The sequence below is a fragment of the Engraulis encrasicolus genome, chromosome 5 (genome assembly GCF_034702125.1).
Source record: "Engraulis encrasicolus isolate BLACKSEA-1 chromosome 5, IST_EnEncr_1.0, whole genome shotgun sequence".
In the NCBI taxonomy this organism is placed as follows: domain Eukaryota; kingdom Metazoa; phylum Chordata; class Actinopteri; order Clupeiformes; family Engraulidae; genus Engraulis; species Engraulis encrasicolus.
In genome coordinates, this window is record NC_085861.1 from 17,989,018 (window position 1) to 18,008,938 (window position 19,921).

At 43.9% G+C, this 19,921-nt stretch overlaps 1 protein-coding gene across 2 annotated transcripts; it reads right to left on the reverse strand.

Annotated features, from left to right (window-relative positions):
- Window positions 1-1,545: 1,545 nt before the first annotated feature.
- rasip1 (Ras interacting protein 1) lies at window positions 1,546-19,102 on the reverse strand. Of its 2 annotated transcripts, none has more exons than XM_063198790.1 (16): window positions 18,758-19,102; window positions 17,489-17,610; window positions 15,986-16,440; window positions 15,242-15,502; window positions 14,674-14,891; window positions 14,065-14,226; window positions 13,407-13,611; window positions 12,347-12,645; window positions 10,566-10,727; window positions 7,889-7,929; window positions 7,282-7,436; window positions 6,784-6,896; window positions 5,452-5,800; window positions 4,325-4,488; window positions 3,712-3,853; window positions 1,546-2,907 (listed from the first exon to the last, which is right to left on the reverse strand). In XM_063198790.1, exons 2-16 carry the CDS (start codon window positions 17,608-17,610, stop codon window positions 2,729-2,731), a joined length of 3,027 nt encoding a protein of 1,008 aa, XP_063054860.1. In that variant the 5' UTR covers window positions 18,758-19,102; the 3' UTR covers window positions 1,546-2,728. The 2 variants fall into 2 exon arrangements, with proteins under 2 accessions (XP_063054860.1, XP_063054859.1); XM_063198789.1 differs by having other exon boundaries at window positions 14,665-14,891.
- Window positions 19,103-19,921: the final 819 nt, after the last annotated feature.

Consider the following 19,921-nt stretch of genomic DNA (forward strand, 5'->3'; position numbering starts at 1 on the left):
CTACAGGTCATTACATGGGCAGTGAAATTGTTCAGACAAATGTTTCAAATAGCAATAAAGGTAACACATGAACGCTAGGCCTATATTTGTGCATTTTATTTTTTTTACATTGCGGCCAGGGATTGTGGGATATATATTTTCATACACTATCATTGGCTGTATGTAAACAGGGAGCGCGAGTCGCCAGTGGTAACGTTCTGTTTGGAATTACCACATGATTGATTCCCTTACCAAATTAAATGCATGCTGGTCAGTCGAACGTGGACTCTTTTGTTCTCATCTTATCCATGTAGTAGTAGGCTATGCGTTGTTGGCTTGAAGGCGGAATATAAAACGAGTTTAGTCACTTCATTCGCCAAGAATAGAGATGACTACTGGCTAGCAAGAACATCCTATGGATATTAGACCTCCTTGGATATTATCTGAGAAGATTTCAAAGACGCTACGAAGAAGGTAAGGACAGGTTTCCCTATAATAATGTCCGCCGCGGCATTATATTGATTTCATATCACTCATCTCCTTCAGGTATTTTCCAATTGTTGTCACTTTCTAGTCCAGAAGTCGAGGCACATTTTTAACGGTGTCCATTCTAGTTTGTAATCTGTGACAGCGGTATTGCTGTAGTTATTCCCAGCGTTGTAACTTAGTTGTGTGTTCTCCAATTGACAACTAGTTGTGCTGACTTGCTAACAGCACCTCCACTCCATGTTGATTTTATCATCTAGCGTTTCTCCTGTTAGCATTATATAGGCCTAAGTTAAGTTCTTCTGTTAGCTTGGCTATGTTACGAAGTGGACTCTGGAGTTGTCAGCTAGGGGAGGGGAGAAAGAAATCTAAATAAGTGGACGATTCTGTGTGCGTGTGTAGAGCTCTATCTGCGTATGTTTTACTGGTGGGCTGTCACCAATGTGTTGTCATGGTTGTCTTGGATGTTGTGTATCCACTCCTTGGTATCCACCCATGCACCGTCTCCATCTTTTCCCATGTTTTTGGTAGCCGGGACCGTCTTCCATAACCAGCGTTGCATATTGTGCCGTTATTTGATGATGCCAAAGGACGCAAAACTACTTTGCAATGGCACCTTGTGTATGTGGGGTAGTGGAATATTGAAATCATTATGAAGGCATATTCTGCTGATTGTGCTATCTATCTTTTAAGTCCTTAGTGTTATTTTTTATGAAGTTTAAACTGGGGTGCTTAAGATCAGCATGGTTGTCTCCCTGCTGTCAGCAGGCACCGTGCGCTCGCAAGCACACACGCAGCCCCCTGTCCCTGTCTCAACCGGTCTCTAGACACATATTCCAAAAGCCTTTCTTTGCGTTTGTCCTGTTGTTGTTTTTTTGGGACAGATAACTTAAATACTCTATTATGTAAATGTGCACATCGTTGCAGCATTCACAATGCTGTTGCAATTGCAAAGAAAATAGCCCACCCTTTCACCCGTAATGGCTAGATAAAATATCCTAAAATTAGCACAACCTCCGGGGGCCCGTGCTGGACACTCGCACCGGGGCCCGTGACCGAGTTGTTACGCCGCTGATGTCAAGGTCAAGGAGGAATATGATCTAATAAAGATATGACACTTTCGCCCACCTGGATGTGTCCCTATATTTAAGGCTGAACTAGGCCAAATCATCAGAAGACATCCCCTGCTTCCTCACTACAACATTACGCATAAATTATCAGATGTGGTGAATCTGCAAACATTAGATTTTTTTGTTGTTGTTTACACCATCTACTCCAGAGATAAAGTCCCACCCAGAGAGAGAGAGAGAGAGAGAGAGAGAGAGAGAGAGAGAGAGAGAGAGAGTGCAAATGTGTGTGTTTGTGTGCATGTGTGTGTGTGTGTGTGTGTGTGTGTGTGTGTGTGTGTGTGTGTGTGTGTGTGTGTGTGTGTGTGTGTGTGTGTGTGTGTGTCAGGCCTGAGAGACCAACCATTGCACCTTTGTAGGTTGTGTGTGTCTATTGTATCTATATGTGTCTATTGACTGTGTGTATACGGCGCGTGTGTGTGTATCATGTGTATGTGTGGGTGTCCAACTGGCTTCTTCCTTATAATGAAATATCATTCTACATATGACAAGATTTTGGTTCAGTTCTATTTTTGTGAGATCTGTTTGTGGGCATAAAGCATTTCCTAACATGTGGATACACCTCCCACCCTCCATCACCTGTGTACTTTTTAACACATATCTATTGCAACCAGGCAATAGTTCAGTTAAAATGAGTTTCAGATGTTGGTTATAATGAGCAATAATTAAACACTGTTCTGAATAAAAAACAGATTTTGGCAATACACTAGCAGATCTCCCCAGAGAGCTAGCTACGAAACAACGCCAAAGGCTGTATCCCAACAGCAACTTAAGAAATCTGCAATTTATTCCAACAGGGTGGTATGTTCAGTTCATATATCTATCAAAACTTGACTAAATTTATATAAAGTTATAACTCCTTCACACACTCAAAGCACTCTACAATGTACTGTATACCTCACATTGACCCCTTCAAACACACATTCACCCACCGGTGGTGGGAGGTGCCTGCCATGCAAGGTGCCAAACCTTGCTCACCAGGAGCAATTTGGGGTTCAGTATATTGCCCCAAGGACACTTCGATGGGGTCTGGCAGAGCGGGCCTCGAACCTGCAACCTTCCAGCTGCTGAGCAAGCGCCTCTTCCACCCGAGCCCACCATCAAACGTGACGCTACTGTAGTACAGCCCGGTGCTACTACAACCTGGTTCTCTGATTGGCAGGGAGTTCGTCCTGGTCGAGCCCCCAGAGGTATGTGCGCAGGCGCGTCATTTCCTTCTGAAGCTCTGGACTGGGGATGGGCTGGGAGAGATCTAGGCGGGGCGTCTCATTCGGCAGGATCAGTGGAGGGTGATCTAGAAAACTCTCGAAAATATCTACGGAAGAGTAAACCAAAACAATACCCACAAAACAATTATCCAGGTGCCAGACAAAAGGGGTAGACGCGTGGTAGACAAGGTTTCGATCAACTAGTGGATCCACTGGTGGATCGAAACATTGCCATTTGTATAATGAAATAAAGTTTATATGTTTTGGAGCTCATGCCCAGTGTGCAGACCACTTTAGCACACCGTCTACCACTCTGGGTTGGGACACTAAATGATACTGTGAAAGAAGAACCTTTCAGAAAACATTTATGCAGAGTAAGCAAAAACAAAATGTTACCACTATGTTACTACACCCAATATAGCAGAACCAAATGATCCTGCTGCAGAAAGCTTTCAAAAATATAAGTACTGTATATGACAGGTGAAACAAAGCAATGTTACTACGTTAGATGTTGCACCAAAGCATACATGTACTGCTGCAGGAAGCTTTCAAATACGTATGCAGCAGAGTAAACCAAAAATGGTACCACACTAGATAGAGGCACCTAAGGACACAGAAAGCTTTCAAAACTATGTACAGTTAAATAAACCAAACAATGTTTCCATACTGGATACATATACCAAGCACGCTGGATGCACCCAGAGGCGAATCCAGGTTCAACTGGGGCCCCAAGCGAAATGTCAAAGGAGTGAACATTTGAAATAAATTTGCTACTTCTGTAGCAAAATGTGAGCTGTTATTCTCCGTGGGCTTCGGGGCACCAAGCGGCTGCCTGCCCAGCCTGGTGACAAGATGCGCCTCTGGATGCACCCTTTGCATGCACATTTGAGGGAATCTCCTACAGTACGCACCTCCGCTAAGCTCTGTACCAGGGGGTGGTGCCCAGGAGGCTGGTGGGGCTCGCGCTGGGCCCAGCTTGTAGTGGGTCAGGAGGTGGTGCAGCTGGGCCGGGCTCAGCAAGGTGTGGTCCTCCAGCAGACATGACCATGACGACTGGTAATAGGGAAGAGTTTTGAATTATAATGTGTTTAGACACAACCCCCCTCCGTGATAAGTTTTTTTCTTACCCAAAATGGCAACAATGACTCAAGACGACTGTTGTACAGCATTATGGCACAAGCGATTTATGTGTTGACTTTAAAAGGGGTTACTGAGGTATGCAGTGATTGCAAGCTGTGCTCATAGCCCATAGCATAGTAGCTCTCTCCAAAGAACATTAACTATGAATTTGGTGATTGCTACACAAAGCACATAAAGGACACTAAAGGCTCTTTTCCACTGCCGGTTTTCTGGTAGGCCTACAGCTCGACACAGAGCGACTGGGCCGCCATTTTTTGCTTTACGATTGAGCTGTGTCATGCATGCCCAATCGAAAATCAAAAAGTGGCGGCCGAGTCGCGCTGTGTCGAGTTGTAGTAAGCCTACCAGAAAACTGGCTGTGGAAAAGAGCCTTAAATCACTAACCTGGATCAAACGTGTCTTGGGAACACAGAGGAAGTTCACGGTGACTGACAGTTTCTTGAGGAACTCTGAGGCAATGTCACCCAGACCAGCGCCCTGCAGCCAGTCTAACACCAGGTCCAGATTGGTCCTGATCTGAACCGCCCTAGACCACGAGAAAAGCCCATCTGAAAGACAAGAGAAAAAGAAAAGACACATTGGTATGTTTGTGTTTGTCTACACTTTGCTTAACAATTTTGGTCCCAATTTGAAGTGCTCTCGACCACGAGAAAAGCCCATTTGAATGACAGACAGAGGAAAAGACAGGTTAGATCAGGGGTGTCAAACTCAAATTCACAGTGGGCCAAAATCTAAATCTGGGACGAAGTCGCGGGCCAAACTCAAAATCCAAAAATTATTGAAATTGTGCATGCACGCACATGCTTACAATACTCAAATGCATACATCTTAAACACTCAATCCCAGTAGATATTGTAGTTCAAATGTACCTGCAGTCTGTTGTAAATGAGTGGAAAACATCACTGATGCACTTGTATGAGCATGTGACGTCCAAAATTTCATGTTCAAGTCCAAGTCATATTAAAATACATTAATGTGTAGGGGGGCCAACTGTAATACACATTTGAAATGATCTTGCGGGCCAAATAAAATGACTCCGCGGGCCAAATTTGGCCCCCGGGCCTGAGTTTGACATCCCTGGGTTAGATAGATAAGAGTTAGATAGGCCTATTTATTGTCCTTTCGGAAAATAGTTCGGTGCCATTTACAGTGCATCTGATACAATTACAGAAACATGCAATAGACAAAACACAATAGACAGACACAACACCCATCCCCCTCTAGGACAAAACGACAGGTTGACAACATGACACAATATGAAAATCTGAGGTTTATATGTTAATGTCATTTTCTACACTTGTCTTCACAGTTTTCTCTTCCTCACTCACTGGCAGGGGCACTGCAACAAATGTTGGGCCCCATGAAATATTCAAGTTTTGGGCCCCCGAAATGACAAATTATGTCATCAGCATCCTTCCAGGGGCCCCTATCAGTGCAGTCGGGCCCTTAGAATCTGTAAGACCTTTCCCCCCCTCGCGGCATCTATGCTCACTGGCCCCGTGGCCTATTACCTCTCTCCAGCAGGGTGTTGAGCAGGGAGGTGTTGGTGAAGAAGAACAGGTAGCCAAAGGTCTGCGAGGTGAGCGGAGGGGAGAGGCAGGCGTCCCGGGTCAGCTGCAGAGAGCAGCGATACACCTCCACCAGCCCCGCCACAGTGGGAGGTAGTGTGGACACGTCATCCTCTTCTTCCTCCTCAGCTACCCCTGCACCCTCTGCCTCCCCTCCTCCTCCCCCTCCTCCTCCTCCTCCACCACCACTCTTGCTGCACTCCTTTGTCTTGCTCTTTTCTTTGTCTTTCTCTTCGCGGTCACGATAGAAAGGGTTAGACTCCAGGAGAGCTGGCAGCAGGGAATACAGGGTCTGTTGGAGTGGATAAAAGAACACAATAGAAAAAAAACAATATTTCCACACAGTGGTTATAGGAAAGTGGTGCAGAGCCTGTCGTGAACTATCTTTGTTTGCCAATTTTTCGGGTGGTACCTTTCTGTTTTGTTCTGGCTATCGTAACTGCAAAGTTCTTCTGATCTTCTGGTAGAAGACACAGCATATTGTATCAGCTGAAGTAGGCGAAATTAAACAGTCAGAGACCAGCATACTGACATACTGTACTGCATGTGCATCTGGAATTGAATGACATTCACAGTATAATGCCAATACACGCATACAGCGGTGAAACATGTTGTTGATAGTGACTACACAGTGATTTTTCTGCATTTGTGATATTGTTTACACAGCTGTTGCGTACATGGTCGCCATGTTGATGATGCAAATGTTGTCACTGAAAACGTCAGCTCGGGAACTCGATGTTACATACTTCCGCATGAGATCAACGTAGAAAAATCTCAACCTGACATTGCGTCACCGAGTGTTCATGCCCATTGTTCCAGAGTTTAACGTCGGGATTCTCAGAATTTCCGAGAATTTGAAGGTGCCATATGTCTCTCCTTCAGTAGACAAAACCCTGCACACTGTCCATTACACATGCTTTTTATCGCTCACAAGACCGAAATGCTATGAGCAATAAATGCATGCATATAATGGACAATATGTAGGATTTTCTCCACTGCTCTGAACCATCACCTTGGCTACATCTAACACAAATAGAGGTTTGCAAAATGTTTACAATGTTTACAATGTGTGCTCGTCATACACTGGATCACTGACTCACTGTTTCAGAAATGTCAAGTGCTCTAGCCTTGCTAGGACGTGAAACGCCCAGTGATTGGATACTCCGCGGAGTTCACCACAGAGTATCCAATCACTGGACATTTCACGTCCTAGCAAGGCTAGAACACTTGACATTGGGAAACAGTCACTGTCTGTATCCATGTATAGCTTCTCACCTTTGTCAGATGATAGACACACTGTTGGAAAGTGTGCATGATGACATCATCAAGCTGTGTCAAGGCCTCAGAGCAAGTGTCCATATCGGCTGTCAGAACAGGGTCGCCTGGCACTGAGAGTCAGAGATAACCAAAATACGTATTATTTGACAATATTGCATTAGTTATCTGAAGGTTGTTTTGCAGTTGCAATGGAAAAACCTAATCTAGAGGACCGATGCGTGATTTCACATTGAAATCTCAACTCAAATTCAAAATAAACAGTCAGCAGTGTTTTTGTTTGTAATTGTTTGTAATTGTTTGGTCTGATGTGTAGGTGTAAAGTTCAAAGCAGAATAGAAAAGAAAACAATTGATGTTAGATAGACAAAACAATGGCCGTGACACGCACAGAGCAGTTAGGGCGGCAGATGTTTTCATTGGGAAGTGATGTTTTGAATGGGCAATGGTTTCTGTTTTAAAGAAAAGAAAAGACTTCTAAGAAACAGTTAAAGCGCACCCTCAAACTCCCACTCTTTCTCCATGGCCTCCACCTTGACCTGGAAGAAGTTGAGTAGCTCGGTGGCATTTGACATCCAGAACATTAGAGGGCGGAGATCTGTTGCCAGCTCTTGAACGGTAGGAGAGCTGGGGTCACCGGTTGGATCTGTGGAGCTGGGCACACAGGTCACGATCAAGGTCAAATACACAAAGGTCATGGTCAAATACACTTAACATCTTGACGTGATTACTGAACATTCAACATATAAACATTTTCCATGTTCAGTTATAGCTGCTCTGGTTTGTTGTTTCTATTCTATGTATGAATTATTAATGTTATTAATGCAATACATGTAATACATGTAAAATAAATAATCACCATGTTTATTAATGAAAAAAAGAGTGACTAAACAAATTAATGCAATACATGTAAAATAAATAATCATCATGTTTATTAATAAAAAAAGTGACTAAACAACTTTTCACTGAACTGGAAAGGAAACACAGATAGCTTATAACAAGTTATACTCCCCCAATCCAGAGTGCACTATGTGAATTCATAAATCAGAAAACTTAAATGTTACTGAGAACTATAAAGACGACCAAAAACAACATAATGTTCTTACTTTTGTGTGGGATGTTTATCCCCAAATTCCTTGATGTTGTCCTGAAGAGAGCGAGAGAGAGAGAGAGAGAGAGAGAGAGAGAGAGAGAGAGAGAGAGAGAGAGAGAGAGAGAAAGAGAGGGGCGTAAGGGGGAGATTAGACCAGATTCGGCTGAATAGCGGAGGGAACGTCTGACTGATTCATCCGGACAATGACAGCACATTTTCCAAAGACATGGGAATGACATCAGTCCACCTCTGTTTACAAACTCTAGCAGAATTCCAGTGAAAACCCATCTGTCTAGGCTACTACTGAATCTAAAGCTGGATCTTAAAGAGCATACAGCATTTGTAGACAGCAGACCATTTTGAGGAGTGGGGTGGAGATGGGGTGGGGGGGGAGGTGGGGGAAAGGAAAACATCAACAGTTCTTACACAAATCCATCATCTGATCTAACATGTTTATGTAAACTCCAAACGGTTCTGTCTCCATTACATCTCTTGGCAAAGCGCTGACAGAACTCCCCTTTGCTGCACAAGGGAGTGTTTTAATGAAATGTCTGCATGCACATTTCAATAAATGGATTACTTACAATCATTTTGGCCCGTGCAACAAAAACATCTCTGTACACTGTGTACTGAACAAAAAATAATTAACATGACCCTATTTTCCCAATTAGTTTTTTCTGCCAACTGTCCTGTTCCAATTAAAGCATTTTAACCCATACTTTGACTTACTTTGATTCACGTCACATTAGCAGTACTGAAAATGTACCTGCTGTTTAAGGAGTGATTCTACGATTCGACTGCCCTTTTGGCAAAAGCAAAATGTCAATTATCATTTTTTTTTTCAACTAAATGACCTAGATGTTTACATAGTGTATATATTTAAGTTTCCAAACAAACAAATTGCCAAGCTTTATCTTAAATCATTTGATAAATACTCTAATGAAAGCGAACATTTGCTTGATTATTTTGTCAACAGTGTTATGGAGAAATACTATGTAATTTCAAACATACATAAAAATACTACAGAGATGAAACAACATACGTTTGAAAGTGCTTATGTCCCTTAACAATAATGTTGTCATTAATCTGTGCAACTGATATAGAAAATGTAATTGTTGAGGTTCATAAGTAGGATTTTATGATTCACTGTGATACAGGCTGACAAATTTTTCATTATAAATCCCTGTAACGTCTGATTTGAATTTAGTCACCCTCCTTACACAAGACTTCATTCTCCAGGGATAATCCCTAATGTCTGTTCATAGGTTTTTTCCAACACATAAGGGATCAATAGCACAAAAACATTTTCAAAACAGTCAACCGTGTTACTCAACTGTGTTACGGTCAACAGTGCAGGGGAACAAGTCGGCACTTTTTTAGGAGAAAAAACAGAGCAGACAAACCCATCTCCCTACAACACAAATTATTTTGTTTGTTTGTCTGTCAATATGGAGATAAATTGGCAAAAACATACTCCTCCTCAACTGTCATAGCTGACGCGTAACACCATTGACGGTAACACGGCTTGACATTTCAGCCATTTTTATGGTGTTGTGCTAACTGAGGACCTCAGAAGTTCCATCACAACACCTTCATCAATTCATGTATTTGAATGCTTTATCTGTGTTTTTCTACATGTGATTTCTAATTCAGATTCTTATGAATATGTTGATAACACAGTTGACAGGCAATTTTCCTGCTATGAGAACATGAAAAAGAATGGATTAAATTATGGAAGGATGGAGCTCAAAAAAACGTACCAAAAAGTCTTCCCATATCCTGCCAAAGAGGTTATGACATCACGTGATGTTATTCGTATGGCCTAAGACCAAACCATTGATTTATGGAGGGGGTTTCAGATGACACGGTTAACACAGTTTTGGTGGACACACACAAAATGGCAAATTTCATGTATAATGGAAAGCACAGTGGTCTTTCTGACAGTTTTGTCATATTGTGATGATTACTGTGAATCAACATTTGCAATCGTCTTGGGCAAAACAAGTTTGTTTACATGCTAATATGAAGACTGAAGACGGAAAACAGGACGGCCTGAAAACCCCCAAAACCAATATTAAATATTCATTCTTACTGAGGGAAATAATGCCATGTCTACACTTTCTGTATTATATGAAAGATAAACTGTGTGCTAATGTCCAAAACATCATTGGATACAGTTAATAGTTAGTGGAATTGACAAATAAAATCCATGGACTTAAAAGCACAGTCGAATCGTAGAATCACTCTTAAGTAATGATTATTTAAAAAAAACAAAACAATATAGTATCCATTAAAAATAGCATGCATTACCTCTAAATACACATTGTTTATGGAGATAGTGATCAGTAGAGCGGTACTGTTTCATCATATCATTATTGTGTTCTTTATTGACAACATAGTGAGTTGTTGTGATTGCACAATGCATAATGCATAAGATCAGCATCAGCAACGCCAAAGAAGAGGGATAAAGCTCTGTGGTAGGGCATTGTGTCAAAAAAAATGGACCTGGCTGCTACCCCAAGAATTTACAACATGTCCATAATTGTGCATCTGGTAAAATAACAGCTGTCCTGTTTCTTTCATTGAAAATACACTTGTGCCTTAAATGCAGGCCATGCACAGTACCAACCATTAATAATTAAAGTTAGGGCATCTTCTTGATGCCCGGTGATATCAGAGTTTCCACTCACCCACACGATTCCTTTGATGTGGGTGGCCGCCTTTAGCAGGAGCTGGGGCGTGAGGGCCGGGTCCAGGTGTTTGGAGGCGTAATCAATCATGGCTGACAGCAGGTAGGCAGGTGCGAGAGCGCCTCCTCCTGAGTCGGGGGAAGAGTTTTTGGAGATTATCTCCTGAAAAAGACAAGATGGAGAGAGTAAGAGAAGACCCAAAGGAAAACTTTGTGATTTCTGTGTCTGTGTATAATGTGCTGTACAGTATGTGTAGTAGTATAGGGGTATACGTAAGTGTAAGTAAGTGTAAGTAAGTATATGTATAAGTGTGCAACTGATAAACTTTCATTTGTATGTTCCATGTGAAGAAAAATCCAGTGCATAATGAGACTGCAAATGCAGACTACATTTAGTCCAGCACATACAGTACACACACAGTAGACAATCATTGGTCAGCCATGTCAGCAAATGTCAGCCTGGAAGCCATTGTGTGAGGAAGGTAAGGCAGTGTTAGCCTGGTTCTCACGCAGACCCTCGTGCATTTTCGCCCAACTTCGTGAGCTCGCACGACAACCATCTGTGTGAGAACCAGGTTAAGGCACTGTACATGCTTAGTGAGGATTCATACATGTGATTAGCGGTGTGCAAAAAAATCGTTATGACACTGCATCGCGATACTTATTTTCGCGATATACTGCATCGATTCATGGCAATCGATTATTTAATAATATCAAAATTGAATTTGCCACTGGTTCATTTTGTTCAGGAATGGAAGCTCTCTCCTAGATGCTGAAATGCTTAAATAAAATAAACTGACTTATAAAATGCTACACATTAACTGACAAACTGACAAGTTGTATTTTTACACATTTACTGAAGTAAATATTGCAATGCATTGCAATAGTACATGAATCGCAGTGCATCACATCGCGGCATGTGTATTGTGATGCGCATTGAATCGTGAACCTTTTGCCAATACCCACCCCTACTTGTGATCCTTCAATCAGAGGTTTGTTACCTTAGCCGCCACTGCCCACCAGATCCCTAATGATAATGCACCTGCAGTCATTTATCTCTGGCCTGATCACTGAATTTGTTTCCTCTTCATTTTTTTTTCTCTCAGAAGGCCTCAGTAAGTTTGCCCTGTCTGCCTGTTATGTAGCCTACTTCAAACAAGTCTGATCAAATGATTACAGAGTTTGATGCCAAACAAGAACAGTTTTAGCTGCAGGTCGTCAGGATCCACAACAGCCTCTTGTCCTTAATCACCAGCAACAACCTGCTATCTGTGCACGGCCTTGGCACGGCCCTTTCGATTCAGCGCTTGTTCCTGTAATTCCCTGGAAATAACAGGCGCCCAAAGTGGCCTCTGCAGGCAATAGTTGTCAAATAACAGTGCTTTAGTTGTTTCAGGTGCTTATCAGTGCCAGTGGTTTGCTGGAAGCAACGCGCTCTCTCTCTCCCCGTGTGTCCAGGGCCGGATTAAGAAGGCCCGAGGTCCCTAGGCTTCAGGTTGCTGTAGGCCCCCACGGAAATCAAGTTTCATAGCAAAATTACACAGACAGCACAGACAGCGGAAGGAGTATTAATAAGATTTAAAACTCTACTTGACACGGCTGACTAAGTAAGCAATACCGCATCTTGTTACATTTCCCCCCTTTGGCAAACTGGGGGGCCCCCTGCCTGGCAGGTGGGTGCCCCTAGGCTGCAGCCATATCTAGCTAGTGCAGTAATCCAGCCCTGTGTGTGTGTGTGCCACAATTGTTCTCTTGTCTCGCAGCGCAGCTCTCTCTCCTCACCTGCAACAGAACATCGGCATGTCTGGGCTGGAATCTCAGCAAGGACTCTGCGGAGCCGAGATACTGCCGGAGCGCTTCCTGCCGATCCAGCACGGCCGCCGGGCCACAGGAAGCAGATGAGTCGGCCTGCCATGGCAGGGGCAGAGCGAGCGGAGGCGCCGGGGTCACGCGGGGGTCACGGTACAGGAAGAGGAAGTGGCCCCCGAGTCCCAGCAGGTCCCCTGGTTTCAACGTGGCTTCCCTGTACAGCGGCGCCCCGTTGTGCGTGACGGCTCCACTGCGGAAGGGCCGCACCAGTGCTGAGGAGGGAGGGGCCAGAAAATAGAAAAAGGTGTTCAAACAGCAGGTGGGTAGTACAGTACAGAGCATGACACACATTTCACGAGAACCGACCATGAGAATTGATTTTGGTGCATCGCATAGACAAAGGCAGCTTGTACTGTAGTGCAACGCATACACACGTATAAAGGCAGCTTTTACTGCATTTTCAATGGATGTATCATCACCCACCACACACACTGTGCAAACAACTAAAACACATCAATAGGCCTACCACAGAAGGTCATCAGGAACATAATTACAATTGATACTATTGATAAGCTTGCAAAGTGTGCTTCTACAAATTATGTAATTTCCCATTGGCACATGGTTATTATGCAAATTATGCCTCATGTCAACACCCATTTCTTGATTGCTTATTGTTTTTTTTTCATTGTTATATTCTGTCATATATTATTATTTTTCTGTCACTATATATTTCCGTCAGTTAGTAATGCCATACCATGCAAAAGATCAAAGGGATATTATTTTAAAAAGCCCAAGTGGCATACTTTGTACTTAACCCCGTAGTCCAGAGCCTATTTTATAACCTTACTGTCACCAAAATTGTAATGGCTATGTCTTAATCTGTTACCTAAGGCTCTCAGTAATGTCATGCTCTCAGCAATGTTGTTATATTGTAGTTGAGTGTTTTCAGCAAATAGTGAATAGGCCCGACGGTGACCGCATCTGCAGTAAGAGGCTACTGAATTATGACGTTCATGATCTGATTGTGGGTTACCTTGTCCACGTGGCTGCTCGGGTACGGCAGAGTCTCTCCTGACCAGCAAATGTCGGACAAGCAGGTCAGGGGCCGAGAGGAAAGTGTCCACTTTCAGAGGCCTCTTCCCCTTCCTCTCCCTCTCTCTGTCTTTCTCCCGCTCGCGAAAGGTTGGCTTCCTCCCAAATACATGTGTATGCCCGGTCATTATGTACAAAACAAAGTCCTGAACAAATAACAAGGGAAGGGAGAGAGAGAAAAAAGACAGACAGACAGATAGAGAGGCCGGGGATGGAGGTGGAGGAAGAGAGTCATCTGTTATCGCTCCGCGCAGCAGCGGTTGCGGAAATCAAACAACATCTCAAATCTTAAGTTGGACCAAAAATGCAGGACGATAAGGGATGTGAAGTGTGTTACAGTTTTTCACAATTGAAACGTGAGTGAGGTCATTGTACAGGGTGGCCGGGGACAGACAGTGGCTCTTCTGTGGCGATGTGTTGCCTGCATTGGGCTTTGTGCGGCTCTCTATAGCTGTTTTGTGCTTTATGTTGAATGGAAGATTCGCTGAAAGGAAGGGGAGCGGTGATGGTATGCGCAGATTAAAAAAGGGATGCTGGTAGGGCGCGATGTGAGATGTAAGCAGAGTGTGATATTGTGATAGCATGGACACAAGTCTTGCCTTGCTCTGGTCGTAGCCTTGCAGGAGGAGGAAGTAGGGGCGGTCAGTGGGCGGGAGGATCAGGCTCTGCGACATCACTTCCAGGTCACAGGTGGACATCTCCTGGTCCTCCTCCACGGCCCTTGTGCGTCGGTCCATCTCGTTTCCTGACTTTGGACTCACCTTTTATAAACAGTATGTACGTTCAGCATGGTGTAGCATGTGACATTTTTAAAGGTTTTTTTGTCTTTTTCAACTTTATTGATGACAGGACAGTATGGGAGGTGGACAGAAGGCAAATGGGGAGAGAGACGGGGAGTGGTCGGCTTATGACCTGGGCCGGGAATCGAACCCAGGTCAGCCGCATAACAGAGTGCCCCACCGTTAGGCCACTGCAGGGTCAGCATGTGACATTTTTAACATTACACTTAGCTGATGCTTTTATCAAAAAAGAAAGGAAGACCTTCAACCTTCTGACACCATGGCTATCCAGTGACTTTTTTATACAATAGCTTTAGATAATGTCATTTCAGGACACTCTAAAAACACTTCTCCCTTGCTTCACATCTAGGAGACACTTTCCAGATTCATCCCTTTTCTTTGCCTTTTGGTTTAACTCACCTCCATTACCTCTGAGCCAATCATGCTCACGATGTTCTTCCTGTCGTTGCTGTTTTGCGCATTGCCTGATCTCCTGGGGTCACTGGTTGCATTGTTGCCTTGGCGACGTCTCAGGCTGAGGTTCATGTCACTGATGCTTCTCCTGAGTTCTGAGTTCCGGGCCCTGTGGCCACGTTCATTCTCCTCAGGACCACTTCCAGATGACATACGACCTCTTCTCCAACGGACTGATGGAGACAAAAGCACAATGCCGTTGACAGGGTTGCCAGATGAGACTGATGATTTCCAGCCCCAAAAATGCTCAAAATCCACAGAAAAATCCACCCAAATGCCCTTTTTACCCTTTTTTATACCCGCAGAAGCCCATCCTAAACAGGCCAATTGGGCGGGAAACTTCCCAATCTGGCAATACTGGCTGTTGAGTGCAAAACCTTTCTAATACACACCAAGGTGCCTTTTTTATCCATTAGGAAGGATACGTAGCCTAATACATCCGCCAGTTTATGAAGTGACATGAAATTGAGCGGAGGCACTACTCTAAATGGCTCCAGCCTGGCTAGAGGATAAGTTGTCCTACCTTGAGAATTTTCGCCCTCTCGTTCCCTGTCCTTCTCCCTGTTGATCTCCTCTCTCTCATAGTCGTCTCGTCGTTGGATTTCAAAGCGGCGCTCGAAGCCATCTTTGGGTCGCCACATGTCCACCAGGACCAAGGGGCATTCCCAGGGTGCCACGCCCCTTCGGCACTCCGTCTCCCATTGGAAGGTCCCATCTGGCTGGTGGATGGGCTTTCCAATGACATCACACAACAGGAAGTCCTCGGGAGCGTGTTTCTGGAGAGCTGCACAGGTGCGAGAGGAAGTCGAGGCTATTCAGGCTTTCGTATAGGGGCTTTCTTGGGGGCCATTGTTCAATACTCTGTTATGTGTGTCAGCCAAGGACAACAAGTCTACGTCAACAAAGCCCCATTGAAAACAATGATGACACCGATGGCTTTAGAATATTACTCATACGTTTAATATTCAGCATTAAAAATGACGTCAAGTTAACCTCTTTGTGCCTCGATTAGAAGTTTGTTGTTACCAAAATGGTAATGGCTAAGTTTTACTTTGTTATTCAAAACATTTGGTAATATAGCAATATTAAGTTATAATGCAAATTTCAACAATGATTGAATGGGCCTGTTGATCTGCATCAAGGCACTACAATTAGGATTAGTGACTTTTTAGTATCAGGGTTAAATCTCAAGCATGTACAACAGATAGCTCACTTGATTGCCAGTCCCTGTGTGTGTGCAAAGCGTACTACAGGCCACTTGTCTTACCCAAATCATCCACTTCAGTGTCTCTTTCCCTCTCCGTGTAGCGAGTGATGACCTGCGAAATCAGCTGCCGTGCTGTGGAGTGGATGTTGGCCAGCAGGCTGCGGTAGTTGGCACCGCTGGACAGTGCGTCCCCATAGATCTTGATGAGCCCAGGGGCAGAAGAGGTGGCCGGGGGTAAGTAGTGATGCGTAGAGGGGGCAGCGGAGTGTGCCCACAGCTCCCGCTCACGCTCCCCCACAGCCCGGTCCCGGTCGCTGTTGGAGCGCCCCCGCAGGAAGAGGTGGGAAAGACGCTTGGCGCGGGACTGAGGGGCAGCGGGCCGGGGCCTGAGGAAGGCAGGGGAGGGGGAGGAGGACGGGGAGGGAGCGGCCAGGGACGGGGTGGATACAGACAGGGCGGAGGAAGGGACCGAGCAGGCCTCATGCAGGGAGGCGGCATCGGAGCTAGTGTTGGATCTGAAAAGACACACGAAGGACGTAGATTAAGATGTGACGAGAGATTGATAAACAATCTCCACACCAATGTGCGTAGAGAAAAAAACCCTAAATGAAGTTTTTGATAATTGTGTGCATAATTAATAGATGTTTGTCACAGAATGCATTTCCTACAAATATGTTTTTACATTTATACTCTATACTCTACTCTATAAGTTACTCTACTCTACTCTACTCTACTCTACTCTACTCTACTTCTACTTCTACTTCTACTACTATACCCAAATAGGCCAAGTCATATGTATTCTATGTAGCTTGTTATGACGTTGCAACAAACAGCCTTATGCAGACTAGGGGTCCCTAACCTCTGGGTCTGAGGGCAACTCGTGGGCTACCAAGGGCTACCAAGGGCTCCTAGAGAGCTACTGAGAGCTACCCGAGGGCTACTTGTTTGTTCAAAATCCTCTACTGATGTTTTGACATCCTTCCCAAATCACACTATGATTGAATAATAATTTGCTTATAGGTTAGAAAGAAATACTCTCATATTTAAATTAAGAAAAACATTAACTGTGACTAAAATCTTGTAGTCATCACTGTTTACTAACATCCTTGGTGGGCACATCAGAAGCTCCTGGCGCCCACGGGCACCACGTTGGTGACGCCTGCAGTAGGCTATGCAACTCATTCCAACTCTTCATTTACTGGACTCTGGACTGACGTCTACCACGTCATTATGATGTGACACTTCCCTTTATCTGATTAGAAAGCGCTCTAATCAAATTCAAACACCGAGCTCTGACATAGGCACTCAGACAACCTAATTGCAAGATACTCCCTACAACATTTGATAAACGAGTTACAAGTGAAGTCCAACGACATCATTTGGGCTTTAAAACGTAAGTGGAACAAACAGGACTCCACCACCAATGTTGCACTGGCTGCCAAAAACGGTTGTGCATTCTTATGGAAATGTAAGATATTTATTTTTTAATGAAAGCATGCAGATGTGTGTGGGTGTGGTGTGCATATGGGAAACAGAGGGGACATTGAGAGAAGCAAGACTGACTTGACTGACGCAGCGCTCGGCCAACGAACTCCCAGTTTGGGAAAGTGTTTACGGGGAGAATTTATCCACAGGCCCACTGGGAAATGGAGCTTCCTGGAACGCGAGCTGCCAGATTCTTCCATCTGAAAGGGGGTGGGGGGATGAGAGAGAGTCAGGGGTCGGGTGGGGGGGAGGTTGGCGGTGGATGTGGGACAGCAAGGAAGGAAAAGAGGGGGGCACAGATACATAGAAACAGAAATGTCCTATTCAGTATCCTGGATATTGTAGCAGGAAGGCCAGTTGCCTCAAAGCCTACTATGCATTCGGGTTGCCCTTGAATCTGTCCTGAATCTCATCAGTTCCCAATCCAATTATCTTTTCTCTCTCCAATCAGTTTTCAAGAATTGAATCATAGTTGATGATGTCAGTCAGGAAGACTGAAAGAAAATGCAATTTTGAATCATCAGGACAAGCCGGGCAAGGTTGTGTTTTCCGTTTCCCTCCACGCAAGTCGGGCTATGACTAACATTTCACAAGAGACAAATCCTTCGCATTTAGTCACAAACGCATACTGCTGAAAAGATTGCAAAATTAGATTCCCCCAACAAATAATTAAAAACAGTCCCTCTAGCTGTGGAAAACGCTGGGTGAAGCAGCACAGTCTCCCAGGTCGCAGAGACGTCATATGAGTTTACCCAAGGTGGAGGGTGGGTGGGTGGTTATCTATCACTGGTGCCGCAGTGCAGTGTAGTCGTCCACAGGCCTGAAATACTGCTGATGCCTTTTGTTTGTTTTAAAATGTGAGCACAAACCATGACATTTTACTTGGTACATTGTAGTAATAGTTCATGTTATTTTTCAATCCACACCCTCCACACCATCCCTCGCTTGGTCTCCATGTCTCTGGGGGGAAATCCCAAAACAGAGCAAAGCCACGGGTCAGGCCATCGTCTCTCCCCATTTCAGCAAAGGCAGCATCATATTTTTAACTTACTTTGAGTCTTATTCAGCACTTTGTTGAAGAGATCTCAGCCTATCTTGCCCTATTAACCTGCCCCCCTCTGTTATTATCTAGGTTCACTTGGTAGAGGTCAAAATACAAAAGTTACATCAATACACACATATCATACTGCATAATGATGATTGATGACATTGCAATAAATACTGCATGGCGCAGAAGCCAGAGTCAACAAGATAAAAAGCAATTAGTTTCAATATAGAGAATACCAATGTGAATCTTGTGTCTATGGCTTGTTACTATGGCAAATGTGCCAGATGTACGGTACTCACGGTAACTTTTCTCTGTTGAAAGTCTGCTTCTCAGGTGTTTTTCAATACTCCAATTTTGTCAAAATGCTGAATACCCTACTTTATATCAGCTCTTCTTTTTCCAGAAAGAGGGTTAAGTTCCATTTTTGAAAACGATGACCCGTTAATTGCTTTCCATTCTTCATCCACACAATGCATAACCTTTCCCCAATTTTCATGTATTCTTCATCTTTTGCTCTATCCTTTCTGCGACAGCTTGCTTAACTTTCTTTTGCCTTCTCTCTCGTTTTCTTTCACTCTGTGTCTTACAGCGCGTCTATAGATAGAGAAGCAAACCCATTGTTCTTAGTGACAGAATTTCCTTCCTTTTCACTGGACAACACCTATATCCTGAGAGAGAGAGGGACAGAGAGAGGGGGAGAGAGAGGACTGGAGAGTTTACTAAAATGGGGAGACCGATTGTGCTGTTGTACATACTGCATATCTTTTATTTATGTATAACACCATTACGCCAACATTAATAGGGACAAATAAACATTTAATATCAATCCAATGGCTGTTATTCTGAACGGATTGTCAGAATCTGTACTGAACATCAGGAGGTATTCACGAAGGGTGATGAAAATACCTAAAGTAATGACAGAAACATGTTTCTTCAACAAGTCGTAGCCTACACTTAAGAAGATGACGGAGACTAAAACTGTGAAGCTCAGGTTAATGCTGTGGTGACTGAAGTCACAAGTAGTGTCGTGGTGACATCATAGGACTACAATAAGCACCAGGGCCTCTCTTAATCAGACTCTGATACCTCTTCAAACTACTACTGTACAGCCTTTTGTTTACTCATTTTTTGTTTGTTTTTGAGCAGAAACACATTCCATATAAAATAATGATTTTTTTGTCTGTCTGCAACATGAAGGTTATTCCATTGCACAGTGAAAAGGCAGACTCTCAAATATGAATTTTATTGGGAAAGCATGACAGATACATTTGGGTGTAAAGCCATCATCAGAATTGTTTCCCATGACTCTTGAAGCGGACCGCTCAAAAGTTACATTTGGTGTTTTTCTGACAGCGGACTGTGAGAGTGTCGTGACAGTCATCGTTCACTTACTAGTGACTCAAATAAGCATCGCCTGACTCGGGACAGTAATTAATTAAACTTTTAATCCTACATAGAGCTCC